Below are 21,159 nucleotides of genomic sequence, written 5' to 3'. Positions count from 1 at the left end.
TCCAGAATTGCGAGAAAATAAATTTCCACTATTTAAGGCACACAGTCTGTGGCTTTTATTTTTTTTAATGGCAACCCTAGCAAATACAGTGGTCCAGACTGAAAGAAAATGTAGAACTCACATTATACTTTTCTTTATAATAGAGACACTATGTTATTAAGTAGGGCTCATTTATCCTAAGGATACAGTGGAATCTCATGGAACCAGAGTGGAATGCCGATGGCCTCAGAAATGCATTGGAGGGACTCCCCTGGTGGCGCAGTGGTTAAGAATCCACCTGCCAACGCAGGGAACACGGGTTCGAGCCCTGGTCCTGGAAGATCTCACATGCCACGGAGTAACTAAGCCCGTGAGGCACAACTACCGAGCCTGCGCTCTAGAGCCCACAAGCCACAACTACTGAGCCCACGTGCCACAACTACTGAAGCCTGTGCACCTAGAGCCCATGCTCTGCAACAACAGAGTCAGCACAATGAGAAGCCCGTGCACTGCAACAAAGACCCAATGCAGCCAAAAATAAATAAATAAATTTATTTAAAAAAAAAAAAAAGAAATGCATTGGACCCAGGGCCTGGAGCATTGTCAAGATTCTGTGTTCGGGCTTCCCTGGTGGCGCAGTGGTTGAGAGTCCGCCTGCCGATGCAGGGGATGCGGATTTGTGCCCCGGTCTGGGAAGATCTCACATGCCGCAGAGCAGCTGGGCCCGTGAGCCATGGCTGCTGAGCCTGTGCGTCCGGAGCCTGTGCTACGCAATGGGAGAGGCCACAACAGTGAGAGGCCCGTGTACTGCAAAAAAAAAAAAAAGATTCTGTGTTCATCTCTGCTTTTCATTGTGTATCTGCTTCAGTTTTGTTTTGTTTTGTTTTTTAAATCCATCCCAATTTCCAATTCCTGGGGAAGAGACTGATTGGCCCAGCTTGAGTGAGGGACTCACCCCTGGTCTAAGAGTCATGTTAGAAACGACTGTTAGAGGGAGGCAGAGTCACATGGCACACGGTGGCCATCATAGCCCTGTGAAGGGCTTCCCTGGTGGCACAGCAGTTAAGAATCCACCTGCCAATGCAGGGCACACGGGTTCGAACCCTGGTCCGGGAAGATGCTACATGCCGCGGAGCAACTAAGCCCATGCGCCACAACTACTGAGCCTGCGCTCTAGAGCCCGCGAGCCACAACTACTGAAGCCTGCACGCCTAGAGCCCGTGTCCCACAACAAGAGAAGCCACTGCAACGAGAAGCCCATGCACTACAACGAAGAGTAGCCCCCGCTCGCCACAACTAGAGAAAGCCCGTGTGCAGCAACAAAGACCCAACACAGCCAAAAATAAATAAAAATAAAATAAAAAATAAAAAAGCCCTGTGGAGACAAAGGAGGCGTTCTCAGGAAAGGAGAGCTCACCAGACTATGGAATAAGTCCTGTGCAGCATGGAGGGTCTGTCTCCTCTCAAGGGCAATGGGGAGGCAAATATGTGATGCTCAGTGTGCTAAAGCAGAATGGCCAATGTATTAAGTTTGGCTACAGAGAGCAAAATTAAGGCAAGAGCAGTGCAAGGCCTCATTCAGACCAAGGACTGCTTGCAATCTTATGGCTGCTTCCCAAGTGAAGATGAGAGAAAGAAGAGATGACGACAATGTTGATTAGCAGCCTGTCAACGTATGTGCACCCATCAGGTAGAAAAAGTTGATTGGTGATCAACTGGAATTCCATTATAGAAATGGTGCAGAATGTTTATAATCTAAAAAATAATGTGCAATGAAACATAACAGGAAGCCAGACTAGTCTCTGGTTTCATACATATTAGGGAGCCTAAATCATTACTTTCTGAGAGGAAGGGGGAGGAGATTAAATAATGCTTTTTGTTCTGGAGAAGAGGTCATGTATGGGAAAAACAGCAAGAACAAACTTTCAAATAAATCGGAATCAGACAAAAGTGATTACCAGCCTGAATTAGCATGGGAAGGGGCATCCTCACAACTGTCACAGCACCTTGCTTTTGCTCACGTTACCCCTTCTTCTTCTTCCACCTGGTACCCAGGCCTGAAGCCCCTGCTTAGGCTATCTCCTCTGTAACACCTACCCTGACTGACCACACAATTTGGCATTTTATTTTTCTGAAACTGTTTTGTGGACATTGTGTTCCCCCTATAGACTAAACCTCCTTAGGATGAAGGCCTATATGATATTCCCCACTTTGTCTTAAAGGGCCTGACACACCTTTAATGAACATTTGTTGCCTGACTAGTTGTCACCAGCTGAACAGAAAATGGTCAGAAATATGCTTGCTGGGCTCAAGTAATCTTAGAATAATCACAGAAGAAAAAGAAACATCCAGGTATGTTCCTTTTAAGATAAAAACTTTATTTTACAATTATATAAAGCTGCTTTACATTAAGCACAAACAATCCATTTACTTTGTATAGAAACAAAATACCTTTTCATCTGCAAAAAATCAAGTTTTGCTGTATATAAAACTAACATGTGCACATTGTGCTTAAACTGCAAAGTCTGTACAGCTTTACAAAGGACTACCCTTCAGAAGGGCATCCAGTAAACACTTTATTGCATATTTAACACATGGTCTATAACCCACATGTACAATGGAGGAGAAACAAGAAAAACAATTAAAAGGAGGATGAAAATAGCAGCTTTCAGTGAAAGTTTGCACACCAACAAAGAAAAAGGTCTGCCACATCTGTAGAGTTGTGCTTGTGTGTCATTTTTGTATTTCCTCACATACACTGGATGGTTTTTGGATGAAGCCTTTATGTACAATAACTCTGAAAGGGTCAAACCTGACCTTCATCTGGAAACTTTTGGCTGGTTTTATAGCTGAAGTGGCAATAGGTTTAATTTAATATCAAAGCTAACTCAAGGTAAGTGTAAACAACTAATATCCACATTCTTGGAGCGAAGAAAAATTTAAAGAAATAAAACAAAACTTTAAAATACCTTCCCCATTCTCGCAAAGCTCAGACTAAATAAACATTTTGCATGATTTAAAATCCTAGAAAACTCCACAGGTGCTTAGGAAGAAAAATGTGATGGATGGTCTTGGGCAGTGTTTCTCCACATATATCCCCCCGTTCACTTGCATCAGAATTACCTGAACACTTTTTAAAAATGCAGATTATCATGCTTCACAGGCAGATTTACTGAATATCTGGAATCTGTATTTCAGTAAGCTCCCAGGTGATTCTGAGGCATTAGTTTGAGATGCACCGGTTTGTACGGACAGTGCTGCTACAGGGTCAACTCACCCTCTTCGAAAATTCTGGGATCACAGGAAAAATCGAGTTGCTGTCGCAACGTGGAAGGCAGTGTGAAACCAACAGCAATGAAATAGCAATGCCATTTCTAGATCAAAATGTCTTTCTTTTTTCAGTGGAAAAAGACAGCCACATTGTTAAGGCACTGATATTTGTCACAGAAGCAGTACCATACTGTTTTCATTGATTCCCTCAATCTGAAGTACCAGTATGCAAACACAAGGCAGAAGTCTGGACTGCTCTAAATAATAACACATACGATGGAGTAAAAACGATTTCCAGATTGGAGAAGGTTTATTTTTGAGTCCTGAAATAAAAAAAAAGAAGGAGTCCAGATATTCTTGTTGAGACATCTAATGTATAAGAACTACAAAGGTCAACATCTAGGGGGAAACCTAATGACCCACAACTGTTTTGTTGTGGGCAAAATCGACTTGTGGTCACATAAATTGGGAGTTTAAACTTACTTTTCCATGGCCAGTTTAATATTGTCTTCAGTTGTAGATCTTCGTTCCTGCCCTCCTTGCCACTGAAACATATATTTTGTACATAGGTATGTATGTATTGTCTGGTTTCTAAGTGGTGTTGGTAGGCTGAGTTCAATCAAGATGTAGTGTGCAGGCAGGTGCCCACCTGGCTCTTGATGTGCATTTCATACAGGTCACACACACACTGCACGGTGCGTGTCAGACTCAGTCCCCTGAAAATATGGGGTCTCATATTTCCATTCTGTATAATTTATTGTTTTGATTTAGTGTATTGTCATACACTAAAACAAAGACAGCAAAATCAGCCTCCCTCAGTTCTGACCTACTGCCTGAAGTCTTATAGCAGACACTACCCAGGGTATGAGGGCTATGATACCTATTTATGTGAGGTATAAAACCAAAATAAAGGTCTGATTACACACGTACAGCTAATGCAGTAGCATCACTTTTACCCCATAGCTGAAATAATTTAAAGTTAAAATTGCAAAGGAAAAACACTGATGCATAAAAGGCAATAGTTTGGAAAGTTGTCGACCAAGGATGATCTAAGTAGAAAAAAAAAAAACTGCTATAAACCTTATAATATCTGACCTAGTAATTTTCTTTAAAGGGGAAAAAAAATCTTAAAAAGACAGTGGTAGTGGACTTATCAAAATTACTACCTCCTCCCCAAATTTAGGTTTATAATAAAAATTCCCAAATGCCCCCCCTGCCAACATAGAAAAAACTCTCTAGCATAGTCTGAAATGAAATACAAAATTCTAGATAGTGACAAAAAGAAACCACCACAATGGGGGTAAAGGAGGGATAGAATGATTATCAAACCTTTACTGATTGTAGATCAAGTTTCATAAAACAGATAACATTTCTGTAATTTCTTGTGCAGTCAACAAGTTTCATCTTAGTTGTGCTTACATTATATAACTGTGAAGCCTGAACACTGGCTGTGTTTTTAATTTACACGTTTCAAGAAAACCATAAATTCAAAATATTCTCTATATATAACAAATTGAACAAATGCAACAAATGCTCATTCACTCCCAAGAAATTAATATATAGAAAAGAAACACCATTTTTAAAGTTGCACACAGTCCACTATTCAGGCTACAAGTACATATTTACTGTATTACAGCACATTATTTTTTTAAAGTCTGCTTTCAACATAAACATAAATAACCACATTTTAAAAGAGCCCCATACTAAGTTTGCAGGCAAGTGCTGGACAGTTGGCCAGTAAGAGCTACTTACCATTGTCTTTCCCAAACCGAGAGGACTGGACTATCTGTGGAACTATCTGTATAGGGTGATAAGCAAGGCCAAGTTAAACATTTTCATTCACCCATTGACTAAACACTTTTCTGCTCTAAATGCCACCTACATTTCTAAACACCCAACTCATGGTATGCAATTATCTCAGAAGACTGGTTTTAAGGATCATTTATCACTTTGATGTAATCCACAAAAACCTAGTATACAACCTTTTAAAATGTGCCTATGCTCTGCTGACAGAGAGCCCGTAGTTTTTGTGTACAGCAGAGGCTGAAATATGATTTTGGTTCTGAGCTCTAGTTGTGCTTTGCCCTGCTGCCTTTAAGGTAGCTTTTCCACCTCTTGACAAATTCTTTGAAGATTGGGGACTCATCAATGGTGCTGAGTAGCTGCAGTTGATTGATGTGGGTGGTGTGATAGTCCCAGCGGGCCAGGTTGGGGGCAATGCCAAGCATGAAGTGCCGGAGGTCATAGATGGTTCCTGAGCCAGTGTCGTACAAGGGGAGCATGGCTTTAAGGGATTCCATGCCACGCTCATACAAGGACCTCGCTTCTTTCCCGAGTTTTTCCCCTGCAGTTTCTTTTAAGTCATACAGCCCAATTAAAGAATACATAAAGCCATTTAAAACAAAAGAGCTAGGTGTGGTTGGATATTCTTCATACCAGTCATGTTTATTCATAAACACAGCTTTAACTCCATGCTGCTCTGATAGAAATTTGTAAGGGGCTGTTGCCCTTAAAGCTGAATTGAGGAATATACGGTCTTTTGTTAAGAGATAGGCCCTGACTAATGTAGAAATGGCTTGCCCTTGGGCCATGGCAGAGTACCACCCTGGCTCTAAAGACTTGAACCCTTCCCCTAACTTACGGGTCACCATAATTGGCCAGCCACCTTTCTCATCCTGGTTCCTCACCAACCAATCACTGGCAGCAAAGAATGCGGCCATGTGGGCTGTGGTAGAGATGGTAATGTTGTCGAGGAAGCCTTTCCCTTTTGCAATCAGCCTAACTACTTTCTTGGGCATTATTTTGGTTGGCTTGACAGCTTTTGTGTTGGAAAGACCCACTCCTTTCCGGAGGTCAGTGACCAGGTCCCTGGTAACCGTGCTCCATGAAGTTCTGGGCCCAATGCCATAGTATATGTCTCTTTCTTTAAAAGCAATTAGCTGGGTATTTGAGACATAATGTACAGTGAAGAGCTGATTCTTTTCTGTGGTCTCCAGAACCACAGACACACTTCCGTTTGTTAAGAACTTGAGGTCAAATGAAATAATAAAATCTTTTGTGTTCCCCAGTTGCAAGGATACACCATCACTGGTTTCTGTAGGGGGAAAATATACCAAAAAAGACTGGTTAGAATAGAAGCTCTTTGTATTTAAAAGTTACTTGCCATTCATCCTTGACAATCACTGACCATACAAAATTAATCCTTCAATATTTTATATGTCAGATTTTTAAAAATATTTTAATTTTTACTAAGTTAACCATAAACAGATGACAATTGTTGAGTCCGTGATGGCTTGTGAGCACCAGGGCAAAGCTCTTACCTTCTGGCCTGTCTAGTTTACATTAGAGGGGTTAATGGCCTTAGCAGATAGCTAAGGTACTGTGGTCAAACTGCCTTTTCTAGATTAAATACTGGCTGACCAATAATCAATGACTGTCTAGTATACCCATTCTACAAAAAGAAAAAGTATAGCCAAAAGCTGGCTCAGCACATAATATTACAAGAAGGAGCCTAGAAGAAAAGAATGGTTAGATGTGAATTAAAAAAACAAATTTTTTTTTTTTTTTGGCTGCGCTGCGCAGCTTGTGCGATCTTAGCTCACCAACCAGGAATAGAATCTGGGCCACCCGCTGTGGAAGCATGGAGTCCTAACCACTGGACCACCAGGGAATTCCCTAAAAAATTTTTATTTACTTACTATTTAGTGAGTATTTACTATGTTCTAAGTGCTTTACACATATTAACTCATTTAGTCAGTATAACACTTAAGAGTAGTGCTATTATTACTCTTACTTTATGAATGATGAACACAGACACAGAAGTTAAGTAACTTGCCTAAGGTACAAAGAGTTGAACACAGGTTGTCTAGTCTGGCTGTAGAATACATGCTCTGAATCACCAATCGATGTTGAAAATGATAGGTTTGTTTTCAGATATTCATTGGAATTGGGAATAAATTCTGGAAATTAAGCAATCGGCTCATGTAGTCAACAAAAAGTGAGGAATACGGGGGAGGCTCTGGAGTTAAAACAAACAAACTTTGTGTGGATTCTCACTTCACCACTTACTAGCTTTGAGATGGTCAACAAGGTACACCTATTTGAGGGCTTCCCTGGTGGCGCAGTGGTTGAGAGTCCGCCTGCCGATGCAGGGGACACGGGTTCGTGCCCCGATCCGGGAAGATCCCACATGCCGCGGAGCGACTAGGCCCGTGAGCCATGGCCGCTGAGCCTGCGCGTCTGGAGCCTGTGTTCTGCAACGGGAGAGGCCACAACAGTGAGAGGCCCGCGTACCGCAAAAAAAAAAAAAAAAAAAAAAAAAAAAAAAGATACACCTATTTGAGCCTCAGTTTCTTCACGTGTTAAGTAGAAATAATATTACTTTGTAAGGTAACTGTGAGGATTAAAAAAAGGATAGTGGCTTGGAACATAGTATAAAATGATGATAATGATGATTTTGAAGCCAATGGTTTCAGAGGCTGATAAAATAGCAGAGCTGTTTTATTTGGCAAATCGTCAAATAGGAAATTTCTCTTGCATGTCTACAGTACGATGATGCCTGACTCTCAGAAAGTTGACTTCTACCAAGAAAAGAAACTGAGCATATTAAAACCAAACAGTAGCAGCAGCAGGAAGAAGAGGAAGAGGAAGAAGAAGAAAAAGAGGAAGAAAAACAACAAAAATATATGTAGTACAAATTTTATAACATTAAAGGTAAATGTGAATATCTTGGTCTATACAGAGCTTAAATCTTTTTAAAATTTAATTAATTAAGTAATTAACTTTGGCTGCGTTGGCCTTCGTTGCTGCACGTGGGCTTTCTCTAGTTGCGGTGAGCGGGGGCTACTCTTCGTTGCAGTGCGTGGGCTTTTTTTTTTCACTGCAGTGGCTTCTCTTGTTGTGGAGCACGGACTCTAGGCGCGTGGGCTTCAGTAATTGCAGCACGTGGGCTCAGTAGTTGTGGCGCATGGGCTTAGTTGCTCAGTGGTATGTGGGATCTTCCCAGAACAGGGCTCGAACCTGTGTCCCCTGCATTGGCAGGCGGTTTCTTAACCACTGCGCCACCACGGAAGTCCCCAGAGCTTAAATCTTAAAAACACATTCACATGTATTATCTCATTTGATCCTTACAATAATCTTCTGACGTTGGTAGAGCAGGAATTACTGCTTCCATTTTAGAGATGAAGATATGGAGGCTTTGCAAGGGTAAAAGGTTTGCCCAAAGCCAAATGCTAACTAGTGGTAGAGCAGGGACTAGAAACCAGGGTTCCTGGGTCTAAGCTCAAAGACTGTGAAAAAGAAATGATATTGGAAATACCATCCTCATGAGAATAACCAGTGGAAGAATTATTTCTCTTAAACATAGCTATAGAATCAGATCTACTTTAAGGCATCCTTGAGGAAATCTTGGGTGCTCCTTATTGGAGCAGTGATTGGGAATGTGAACTGATGATAGTGTATACAGTGTGAGTAGCTTGGACAGTATTATCACCATGTTGAGCTGATCATTTAACTCTTCCAACACTGGACTCTACCAGTGTGGATATAATTGACCCAAGGCTCTTAATTACTTCATTTGATGGAATAAACAATTATGGAAGTTGTACTGAGAATGAGAACATCTTGCTAGATGTATGATGCTTTGACTTTTTAAAAAGTGATGTCAGAAGTATATTTCTAACACAGTAAAAATCCATTTCATCTGGGGAAATGTCAACATGCAACCTCTCCCTTAGCTGGCATTTTCCTGTATCGATAGTAAATGGAATCTGATGCTCAGTACAACATACTTGATGTTTCAGGATGTTTCGCAGGATTCTGAATTGACTTATGAATTACTCAAGATTAAATTAAATTATACTCAGCAGAGGCTATCTTGAGTGCTACTTATTTTTTTATTCTTATGGTAATGCCTTATTCATCAGACAACACTTAACTATGGCATCCATTCTCACCACCATCTTCAGAAGTCCAAATGGGAGAAAGTTGAAGCATTATATTTTCTTCTCAGAACTCCATTCTAATTTTCACTTTATGTATACAAATCTAATGAAATGATATAGTTCGATCAATCACCTTATGTTTCATTATAACAGATTATGTAGTTCAAAGAACTCAGTAATGAATGATGTCATTTAACACCACCAGAGGGGGTTATTGAGCCACAGAGGAGAAGTGACAAAGAAGTCACAATCCCCAATTTAAATCAATCCACAATCATATGAGACAAGTCTTTTAATTCCTATCTAACAGATGTACAGAGAGGTTAAATATCCTGTCTACGTCACTCAGAAGGGTCTGAATGGTAGCAACTGGGACATGACTGTGGTTAAGGCAACCACTTCGGAAATATACCAGGCAAGATTTTGAGCTCTACTGGAGAGTCCTAAGCTATCTGGAGACCTATGCTTTAAATCTACTAATAGACAGGGGTAAGACAGGAATGAAGACACAGACCTACTAAAGAAGGGACTTGAGGATATAGGGAGGGGGAAGAGTAAGCTGTGACAAAGTGAGAGAGTGGCATGGACATATATACACTACCAAACGTAAAACAGATAGCTAGTGGGAAGCAGCCGCATAGCACAGGGAGATCAGCTCGGTGCTTTGTGACCACCTAGAGGGGTGGGATAGGGAGGGTGGGAGGGAGGGAGACGCAAGAGGGAAGACATATGGGAACATATGTATAACTGATTCACTTTGTTATAAAGCAGAAACTAACACATCATTGTAAAGCAATTATACTCCAATAAAGCTGTAAAAAAAAAAAAAATCTACTAATAGAAAGTTTCGAGCTTCCTGTCGCTTGAAATCCATGACTCCTCTCTCTGACCGGTTATTCCCAGGAGTCACTATAAGTGTCTATTTTTGGTATATGTGGTACATATAAATGTACTTTAGGCAACAAAGGGTGATAAACATTTAAGAATAGTCTTTAAATCAATGTTTTCACACATAACATGAACTGCTATTAATCAACAGGTTTACTATGTGGAGTGAGAAGAGGCCTTAATCAGAACCTCAAGGAACAGAGAGCCAAGGGTCAGGCAGAAGAGAAGTTCATAAGAAGCCTCAGAAGGAATGGCTACACAGCGAGGAGAAAGTGAGGTCATGGAAATAAAGTGAAGAGAGTGCTTGGGAAAGGGAAAGCTAATTTAATAAAGCAGGACAGGTATAAAGTTTTAATTCATTCAATTTTAAAATTAGGTAGAAGGAAAAAAAAATTCTTCAACAAACAAAACAATAAAAAATACGCTGCAGACCCATGTTATGGTTTTTCCCTCTAGATAATCTTATTTTCTTTCAGGGAAAGAAATTCAAGGCCAAAAAGGAAAAAGACCAACAGCATGCAGCCTCTGGTCTTCCAGAGCCTTACTTCACTTAGGCCTACGCTTTTATGCACAAGTTCCAATTTCTTCTCATCAGTGATTCTCTGAATTTATCTCCCAAGAAGACTACATCATCTAAAAAGCCTCATTTCCCATTCCTACGTTTCAATAAACGTCTCACCTTTTTGATTTCCTTCTTCTGCTCTGAGCAACAACTCCAACTAACTCTCCCTCATATACTTGTATCAAACGCAACTCCAGACACATCCAAGATATCAAAACAAGCACCACATTCTGAGGTAGCACACTCCTACCAACAGAGAGTTCCAATTGTGAGTAGCTAGTGTGCCACTGGCAGAATATCTGTCACAGACAGTTCTCTCCTCCATATGCTTAAACCCACCTTGGGAAGTAGTTTCATCTCTGGTTGCTGGCTGCAGAATGAAGGGCTAAAGTGAAGGCCCTTCACTTAGTATGAGGAGACCTATTGTTTGTATTAACCAGGGTACCCAAAAGTGCACAATGAAATCTATTGCTCTGAATAGGGCAGAGTTCAAGAGATGGTTCTAGAAAACCTCCCAGCACTTGAGGAGACAGAGATGAGGGCTGCTGTTTTCCACCCTAATCCAGACTACATTATGAATCAGTGTAAAAATAAGCCCTCTAGATGCAACCAAAATCAAATGTCCTTTTTAATCTAATAATTTCCTGCTATAAATCATAAGCTAAATATTCTTAAACATCTCCATGTACTTTCTCACCCAGCCAAGCCTGTTGCTTTACAATAAGCAAAGATGCTCTATGTACTGGAATATCACAGAATGCCATAGGATAAAAGAAGTTTTACTCACAGAATAAAAAGTAAAGGTCACCACCCATTATTTGCATTGCATTAAGCACTCATAAATCCATTACTTAAGGCCATCTAGAATGAGTAGATTTGTACTGCTGTTTTCAAGGTCTGTGAATTACACAGTCATCAGTAAAGGACAAGGACAGAATACAGAAAAGGTCTTATAACCTTTTCTCTCTTTTTATTTACCAACTGGCAAGGTTGGTGGGAGGGAGGATGATTTCTGTTCTTGACAAGATTCCCCCCCCCACAGAAAATTAAGCCTGAGGTGCTAACTAAAATTATTCCATTGTCTTTTTAAGTAATGAACTCATTAATTCTCATGGATATTGATTAGTGGAGAGAAATACATTACATCCCAATTAATGGGACCGTCTTAGAAAAAGGGGAAATGTTGCATAAAGTTAATTTGATTTTATAAAAGATTTTATTAATGAAATGGCTTTATATGAAGTTTGAAACAATCTATCTAGTACATTAACAAAAGTCAATATAGAAAGCAGGCCTGGTTGGTAATGCTATATTACTTTGAAAAAATAAAAAGCTACTGGTAAAAAATAGGCAAAGGAAAGGATGGCTCTCGCTACAAAGAAAAATTTCTGCCTTAATGCAAAATAGTTAAAAAATTAAAGGATGAGTACTGTGCTGAAACATTAAAATAAACTGAGAAACTTTATTCCTGTGGGATCTGGTTCCCTGGAAGGAGAAAGACATCATGCAGTAACCTGGTTCTTGTGGCTTGGCTCTTCATGCAGTAAATATTCCTTATACAACCTTAAATATTTTAGCTGATCCTTTAGATTTCACTTGGGTGACACTATTTGTTTCTTCATATATGTAATATCAAGCATCTGCTGATGTGTTTTTTAAAAACCATAAAAACAATTTTAAGGGAGTATCAGGTGCTATAAATCAACATAAAATTAGCAAACACATATAAAAACACATCACTTAAACAAAACAAAGCAAAACAAAACATCACTTACCCGGAGCAGTGAACTGTTTAACATTGGTGAATCTAGACTTATCAGCCACACTAGCCATAAAGCAGCCCTTTGGCACGGTCCAGTCATTGGGCTTGCTATTTTTGTCCCTGTCTTCTGCTGTTTCATATACCTCTATGTGAGGGGGTTTCTCAGTTAGATTCTTGCTGTAATGACTTAACCCATACTGTGCAATCTGGATTGGGTAGAAATAGCCTTGAGGTCCCCATTGTGTAGATAGAGGTACACCTATAAAACAGAGAAACAAAATAAATATCTCCAGACATTCATGATCCTATTCTGAATACCACTCTTCACTGTTTTACTTCTGGGGGAGTTATAGGGTTATCAGCAACTTTTAAGCTTCCTTATTACACTGTTTTCATAATTACTAAAAACAAGTACCAAATTAACCAGAAATGAAAAACAGAACTAAATGCTCATTCACTCTCATTCATTATTTGTTGACAGATAGCAATGCAATGTTGTGGATCATCTTTTTAAGGACTAATTTTTAATGTGTGCTACTTTTGCTCACAGCTACAGATGTCATATTTCATAATTTTGTTTCATACATTCAAGTTTTACACAATTTAAATACATATAGTTAATGTTAACAGCTTTATTCTAGAATATTAAACCTGAAATTTTCTTAACATCTGTACTTAACAGTCAAGTTAATTACATACTAATATTTCCCTCCGGTGTCAAGATGTGGTCTAGTAACTTTATCATCTGATGGTTAAAAGTATTTGCTTAAGAAGCCAGCTATGGGGGGCTTCCCTGGTGGCGTAGTGGTTGAGAGTCTGCCTGCCAATGCAGGGGACACGGGTTCGAGCCCTGGTCTGGGAGGATCCCACATGCCGCAGAGCAACTGGGCCCGTGAGCCACAACTACTGAGCCTGCGTGTCTGGAGCCTGTGCTCCGCAACAAGAGAGGCTGCGATAGTGAGAGGTCCGCGCACCGCGATGAAGAGTGGCCCCCGCTCGCTGCAACTGGAGAAAGCCCTCACACAGAAACAAAGACCCAACATAGCCATAAATAAATAAATAAATAAATTTATAAAAAAAAATAAAATAAAAAGAAGTCAGCTATGACTAGGCAACTTAAAGTATAAACACGTTTGCAATTCTTTTTCATATCCTTCAGATCAAAATGTAATTCTTGAGAAGAGTGCTTTTTTAAAAGAATGAATTAAAGTTGTATATTTAAACCATAGATTCTTGATAAATTCATTAGTGGATTACCTCTTGTAAAGTTCTAAGCAAAACTTTTAAATGTTTGGCATTAGTGTTTATTTTAGTAATTTTCTACATGGGAAATACAATAATACCACACTGTACAGAATACTGTATTATTGCATCATGGTGTATGTGTTGAGAGATAAACTATTTGTAGTCCTAAAATAAATTAACAAGCAACAGATGGGCATGGCAGAAACTGGGAACCTATAAAACTATATGTGTTTTGATGTAGTTTCAAAATAGTTTAAGGAATTACAGACCATACAGGCTAAGAAACCTAGGCTACAGATAAGCTTTTTAACTTCAATATTCTTTCTCCAAGGGTAGATTTTTGTTTTCAAAATTCAAACAATTATTTTCACTTAATAAAAGCAAGGTTTATACTATCTCATTTGATGGGTAATAACTACAATAATGTGTAATTGGCCTAAGAAGTGATAGACTGATCAATGGAACCGAATAAGTAGGCCAGAAACATACTCTAGTAAAGATTTAGAAACATATTCTAGTTTCAAAATATTTTAGTATAACGATAAAGATTGAATCATTGATCAGCGGGGAAAAGAGGAGATTATTCAATAAACGTTAAGGGAAAAAAAATCTAAAATTAGGCCCTGACCTTGTACCATTTGTCAAAATATAAATCAGTCTAGCTTGACTAAAAAGTTAAATGTAAAAAAACCCCCCATAAAACTATTAGAGAAAATACAGATGAACAGCTGATCGTGGCATGGCAAATGATTTTCTAAGCATAAAAGGAAGAATTAAATAAAAACCCTAAGTTTAGTAAATAGAACTAAAAATTTCTAAACAAAGCATAAATAAAATGCAAAGACAGCCAAATTAAAGAAAATATCTTTAACAAATGCAACAAGGTGCTACCACCCTTGCTATATATATAAAAGATCTCACAAATATATTTTTCTAAAAAACAACATTAATCACATTGAAAAAGGGGGAAAGAACATCAAGCCCATTCTATAATGGTTAAAAGCATATGAAAAACATATCTGACCTCACTAATTGCTACAGAAAGCAAATTATGAGATCCCTTTGTAAACAACAGATTAAAAAATGAACTTTCATGATGGCAGGAATTGGGTGACAGGAGCACCCTTATACTCTGCTATTGGAAGCATGAAGAGGGTCAACCGTCTTGGAAAGTAGTTTGGTAAAATAGATTAACTGATACTATTTGACATGGTAATTTATTTCCTAGGGAACTGAGAATACAATTAAAACAGCAAATGATTAACTATGAATATCTATACCATTATGTATAATGGCAAAAAAGTGGAAATGACCTAAATGTCCAACTAAAGAGAAAGGTTCCATACATTATTATGGCATGTCCTTATTACGAATATTAGTGATTAAAACATTCAATAACAAGAGGAAATAATCATAACATGCTGAACGAAAAAAGAATACAAAATTGACTATACAGCATGATTCTAATTTGTTTAAAAAATGTATATCTACAAAAACAACAAAAAGATTGGAGAAGACATCAAAACATTAACAGTGGTTATGGTTGCTTTTTACTTTTTCTTTAGCATCTAAGCACCTATTAAGCTTATACACTTTTAAAAATTACTGGAAAAAAAAAAGGTTTGGCGATGGATATCTTTCAAGCCTCTAAAAAACTACTACCCTCCTGAACACTGCACAATAAATATCATTATAACTATGTTAAAACATATACCTAGGTATAAAGACCTTCTGAGAATATACAAAAATGGTAATAATTATCTTGAATGGTAAGAATATAAGTGAATTTACCCCCTTCCTTCTTCTAAACATTCAGTAAAGATATTACAAAAATTAAAATATTAAGATATTAAAATCACTCTCTATTTTTTATTATTTTTTTATTTTTTGCGGTACGTGGGCCTCTCACTGCTGTGGCCTCTCCTGTGGCGGAGCACAGGCTCCGGATGCGCAGGCTCAGTGGCCATGGCTCACGGGCCCAGCTGCTCCGCGGCATGTGGGACCTTCCTGGACCGGGGTATGAACCCGTGTCCCCTGCGTCGGCAGGCGGACTCTCAACCACTGCGCCACCAGGGAAGCCCTAAAAGCACTTTCTATAACAAAATGAGAAAAATGAAATAAAACCCAAACTAAGCAATCTTAAAACACACTAAGTTCTTTCCTCTGATTAAATGATATACTTTAAAGTCAAATTCAATATGGCTTTCTGATCAATCCTAGGTTTGAAATACAAATTCCAAAATGTATTAATTATACCCATAAGGAACCCCCAGGTTTTAAAGCCAATGAAAGACATTATGTAATAGATTATAGGAGTTCATGAAGTTCAGAGAAAATGATACTATGTATTATCTTGTTCTGAGAACTGTAAACCTCCATCCAGGGATGATACCTGGCTAATCTGGTAATAAGACTTGGTACATTGATGGGTCCACTGGATGGTCTGTCTCCCTTTCCCATCTCCTCTCATAGGATATGATAATAACCTATTACAATAGGTTATTAGGATAATAACTGTATATTTTAATGCAAAATTTCTGGAGATGCTGTGCCTTGACTTTACTGATGATAATTTTAGTTTCTGGGGTAGGTTAATGGCATAATCCTATTCAATCAGGTATGATCTTATTGTAGCCCTTAAATCACACCATCTAGAAAGTTCAGGTTTAACCTGTTCCTCCCTGCTAAGTCAGAGTGATGAAAGGTCCTTGACAGTAAGCTATGCAAGTACTTGCTATATAATTAACACAGTCTCTTATTCCTCAACACAATCAGGACAGAAAAATGCAGTGGAGTAGATGGATACCAACCTTCAACCCCACTTATGCACTTGACTCTGTCTCGGACTTCCACATTGTAGCCTTCAAAGGACATAAATACACCATCAGGGTGATAAGGGGCTCTCTGTGCATAGACTTTGGAATAACTATGAGAGAATTCAAACCGATCATAGCCATCGTACTGAACCACCTTTCCGTAAACGTCAAAATATTTCTCTACCCAGGTAAATGGAAGAAAGACTTCATTCCCCTCTCGTCTCCCTTTAATTGTGTGTTCATCATTTATGAGACAGTCAATTTCTTCATACTTGAGCCCTAACACCTTGCTTCCCCCATTGCTATTGAAGCCTCCAACAACAGGGGGCGCTTTCTGCTGTTCCTGAGGGAATGCCTCCTCAGAGTGCTTGGCCATGTGGTTCACATAGTTGTTGCTCTCAGATGCTGCTGCTCTTTTTTCTAACGCATCCACTCTGAAGCCACTACTCGAGTGCCGTGGAAACTGGATCGCTTTGTCGCTGGAACACTTATTCCACAAAAGTACTGTGACCAAAGTGAAGAGTGCGCAGATGACAATCAAAGTCTTATAGTTGACCCGAGCTGCCAAGCAACGCATATTCAGACCATACCTATGGAGGCAAGAAGAAAAATTCACACAAAGATGTACTTACTGACATTTCATAGGATAAGATTTACTTTTAAGATACTGAACCACCACATTAGGGCAATTTTATTAACTGCATGTAATCTGATCAGATTTAAAATTACTAACTCAAACTTTTCAGCAGAGACAAAGAAAAGGCAAGAGTTGCTTCCCCCCTCTTAAAATGCTCAGTTAGCATGATCCTCTAAAGCAAAGATTCCCAATCTTTCTCTGTTTGTGGCTCCCTTGGATTCTTAATAATTTCTTCATGAAGCCCCTAGGTCAAAAAAAAAAAAACCTGTTGGGCTTCCCTAGTGGCGCAGTGGTTGAGAGTCCGCCTGCCGATGCGGGGGACACAAGTTCATGCCCCGGTCCAAGAAGATACCACATGCCGCAGAGCGGCTGGGCCCGTGGGCCATGGCCGCTGAGCCTGCACGTCCGGAGCCTGTGCTCCGCAACGGGAGAGGCTGCAACAGTGACAGGCCCGCGTACCGCAAACGAACAAACAAACAAAAACCTATTACTTCCATTTGTGAAGTAGTTGGGCTCAAACAACTTAATACATATTTTTGTCCTAATGACTGAGTAGCTGTTTGAAAAAAATATAACAGGTCATGTCAAGGTAAACACTGACATCCGTGTTGCCAAATCCAACAATGAATTTTTAGTGCTCACCCTATGTTGCTTCTCAGCAGCGTGAAATAGTAAACGACTCTTTCCTTCCTGAAACACTTTCTTCCCAGGACTCCCGGGGCACCATGCGTTCTTGGTTCTCCTTATACCCCAGCTGGATGCTCCTCCTAGTCAACTCTGATCATTCCTTCTCATCTCTCTGAACCTGAATGTTGAAATGCCTTAGGGCCCCAGTCCTCAGACCTCTTCTTTATCTCTATTCACTCCCAGGTGATCTCACCCAATCTCATGGCTTTAAATACAATTTATATGTTGACTTTTCCCCAAATTCTATCTCCAGGCCAGATCTTTCTTCAGAACTGCAGGCACATATACCTATGTGCCAATCCAAGTATCAATAACTGACATCTTTATTTGAAGGTCAAATGGGCTTCTAAAACATAACATTCAAAATTTAATCCCTAATCTTTCCCTTCAATCTGCTCCTCCTTTACTGCTCAGACCAGAAATACTGACTCCTTTCTTGTTCACCCCATATCCAACCAGTCAGGAAATCCTGCTGTCCCTACCTTCAAATTATACCCAGAATCTAATCACTTTTCACCAACTACACAAGTTACCAACACATCAGAGCCACTGCCATATTTCACTTGGAATACTACAGTGATGTCTAACCTGCTCTCCCTGCTTTTACCCTTGCTCTACTATTCTACCCCAAAGTCTATTCTCAACATAGCAGTCAGAATGATGCTTTTAAATACAAGCCAGATCCAGTCTTTCCAGTCATGATGGGAGAAGAATTTGATGCTGTTGCCCCTACTGGCCATGTGGTGTACCAACCAGTTGTGATTGTACTGTAGGCAGTCCTGGAATGCCTGTTGCTGGGGTCACTGGGAAACATGGAAAATTATGGGTTAGTTACATGTGCAACATATGGAATATCTCTGCCCACTGAGAGTAAAGAGAGTAGACTTACTGCTGTTTGCTACAGTAGCTCTGTAATTTATTTTATGGTGTAAATCCAAAACTACTTATTTTATGGTTGTAATCCTTCTTCCCCCTTTTCCTCTCAATAAACCCTTCTGGCAGCAATGAGATTAAAAAAAATCAAACCGTAAAATGAAAACGTTTAATGAAAAATTACACAATGATTTTCTGTTTTTCAAGAAAGCTGATGGTGTTTTTCAATTAAAAGCTCATTTCTTTTAATTCCAAGAGGAGGTAAACCCTGAGTCCTTGCATGTCTGAAAGCAACTTTATTCTGCTCTCACCTTTGATGAATAGTTTGGCAGGATATAGAATCCTTGGGCTGCATATTATTTTCTTTCTAAATGCTGTAGGCAATGTTTTACTTTCTTAAAGCATTACGGGCTACTGATGAGAGGTTTGACTTCAGTCTGATACTTGCCATTTTGTACATGACTTCCCTCTGAGTCTTGTGTTTACCCTAGGAATTCTGCAGTTTTGTGAGAATGTGTTAACAGTATGATATTTGATTCACTATTTCAGCACTTGGTGTGCCCTTTCAACCTGAAACCTTGTGTTCTCTTATTCTTGTTTAATGGATGTAGTATCTTCTTGCAGCTCTGAGTATGTTAGGGTTCTGTTTTTGTAAAGTTCTCTCTGATTATCTCTGTTTTCTTTGGTGGTCATTTTTCTGGTTATTTTAGTCTCTTTCATGGTGTTAGCTTTCCTCATACGCCTGTGATCTTTGTTTACTCATTCATCTTTAGGCTTGAATGACTCATTAGCTAACACAGATTTCCTCTGTTATTGTGAAGATGGTCTGCTTTTGGGCTAGATTGTTCTCCTGAGAGGGGCTCTGTGTGGGTTGGGTACAGGCGGAGTGACAGCGTTCCTTTAGGGTGTGTGGGTGGGTAGCCAGCAGGCCCTCTAAATACCAGAATGAAGATGACTTTTTCTTTTGTCCTGGGGACATAACTCGTACTCTAGAAGCCTTAGCTTTTCCCAATTTCTCTAAAGAAAATCTGGCTGGTGTTTTGGCTGGGGTTCACGCCAGCTATATAGTTCAAGTGCAGGGGTGAGAGAGATAAGGGGAAGAAAGGAGAGGGTACAGCTGCGCCTTCTAGTACTGGAACAGAGATCCGGAAATCTGTTTAATTATCACCCTATGGTAATCTTCCTATTTACTGTTATTGGCTTCTTCATTTCTTATTTCTATATATTTTATTTCAGTGGGGCATCAGGAGGGAAGGGAGGCAAAGATATGGGTCTGGTACAACTTGGAAATCATACACAGATTGTAAGAGCTGAAATCCAATAATATATTTCATCATCTGCATTATTACTATGAGAAAATGTGTTGAACGCTAAAAAAAGAAGTGTGGTACAAGCAAACCTTCAGAAGTCACATATTTATAAATTGAGGATTTCCTTATATAGTAGCATGGGCAAACGGATAATACTAAGTGATGTTCTTTGTTTTAATTTTATTTATTTATTTTTATTTTTGACCGTGTTGGGTCTTTGCTGCTGCGCGCAGGCTTTTCTCTAGTTGTGGTGAGCAGAGGCTACTCTTCATTGTGGTGCGCGGGCTTCTCATTGGGTGGCTTCTCTTGTTGCAGAGCATGGGCTCTAGGCACGCAGGCTTCAGTAGTTGTGGTGCTTGGGCTCAGTAGTTGTGGCTCGCGGGCTCTAGAGCGTAGGCTCAGTAGTTGTGGCGCACGGGCTTAGTTGCTCCGTGGCATGTGGGATCTTCCCGGACCAGGGTTCGAACCCGTGTCCCCTGCATTGGCAGGCGGATTCTTAACCACTGCACCACCAAGGAAGCCCCTAAGTGATGTTTAAACAAACAAACAAAAAAAGCCCTCCATTAAAAACATTTATGTGCCAACATTTGAATCATCCGTCAGCTATACTAACATTTAGAGCAGTTAAAACAGAAATATAAAGCTTTTGTCCCACCTTTGAGACGTGCCCTTCCTCCATGACCCAAAAGAGAGTAAACCTGCTATGGAACTAGTAGGCTACCATTATGATGAGGCATGTGATGGGAAAATAAAGAAAAGTCAAAATTAAAAACTTTCAATAACCTTTATGTCCAGATTTTGTATCTGATACCATTCCTTACTAAAAGCAATCAGGATAAAAAAATTATAAAAGCAATCAGGGCTTCTTAGAGACATCAATCTGAAAGGTCCCTTTCCCGATTAAGTCAAAGCTGTGAGAATTATGACTGACGTTGACTGAAGCACACTAAATCAATAAAGATCCATGAGTCTATAATGATATTCAAAAAAGGAGATAGCCAGAAAAAATACTTAAATCATCTTCTGACGAAAACTGGTAACTAAATGAAAGAATTTATTTATCTATATTTGCAGGAGAACACACCAATAGCCTCAGATGACAAAGAATTCTATTTTACAGAAAAAGGGTGGCTAATAATGTAGAAGAAAAAAATTAAAATCAGAAAATTATTATGCAGTTCCTCATGA

The 21,159-nt window shown here is 39.4% G+C and overlaps 1 protein-coding gene across 5 annotated transcripts in view; it reads right to left on the bottom strand.

The window, feature by feature from the left end:
• Positions 1–610: 610 nt before the first annotated feature.
• The window catches only part of GLCE (glucuronic acid epimerase), a 138,279-nt gene continuing 117,730 nt past the window's right edge, over positions 611–21,159 (bottom strand). The window contains exons 2-5 of one of the 5 annotated variants that reach the window (XM_060153175.1): positions 16,459–17,054; positions 12,417–12,662; positions 5,891–6,343; positions 2,337–5,047 (exon numbers count right to left, since the gene is read on the bottom strand). In XM_060153175.1, coding sequence (XP_060009158.1) covers positions 4,998–5,047; positions 5,891–6,343; positions 12,417–12,662; positions 16,459–17,041 — 1,332 coding nt within the window. In that variant the 5' untranslated portion in view covers positions 17,042–17,054 and the 3' untranslated portion in view covers positions 2,337–4,997. Of the gene's footprint in view, positions 787–2,336; positions 6,344–12,416; positions 12,663–16,458; positions 17,055–21,159 lie in introns of those variants that run through there. The other 4 variants (XM_060153178.1, XM_060153179.1, XM_060153174.1 and 1 more) reach the window with 4 other exon arrangements.

The sequence above is a fragment of the Lagenorhynchus albirostris genome, chromosome 1 (assembly GCF_949774975.1).
Source record: "Lagenorhynchus albirostris chromosome 1, mLagAlb1.1, whole genome shotgun sequence".
NCBI lineage: Eukaryota > Metazoa > Chordata > Mammalia > Artiodactyla > Delphinidae > Lagenorhynchus > Lagenorhynchus albirostris.
Note: the sequence above shows the minus strand (reverse complement) of the source record. Positions and strands in the feature narration are given on the sequence as shown.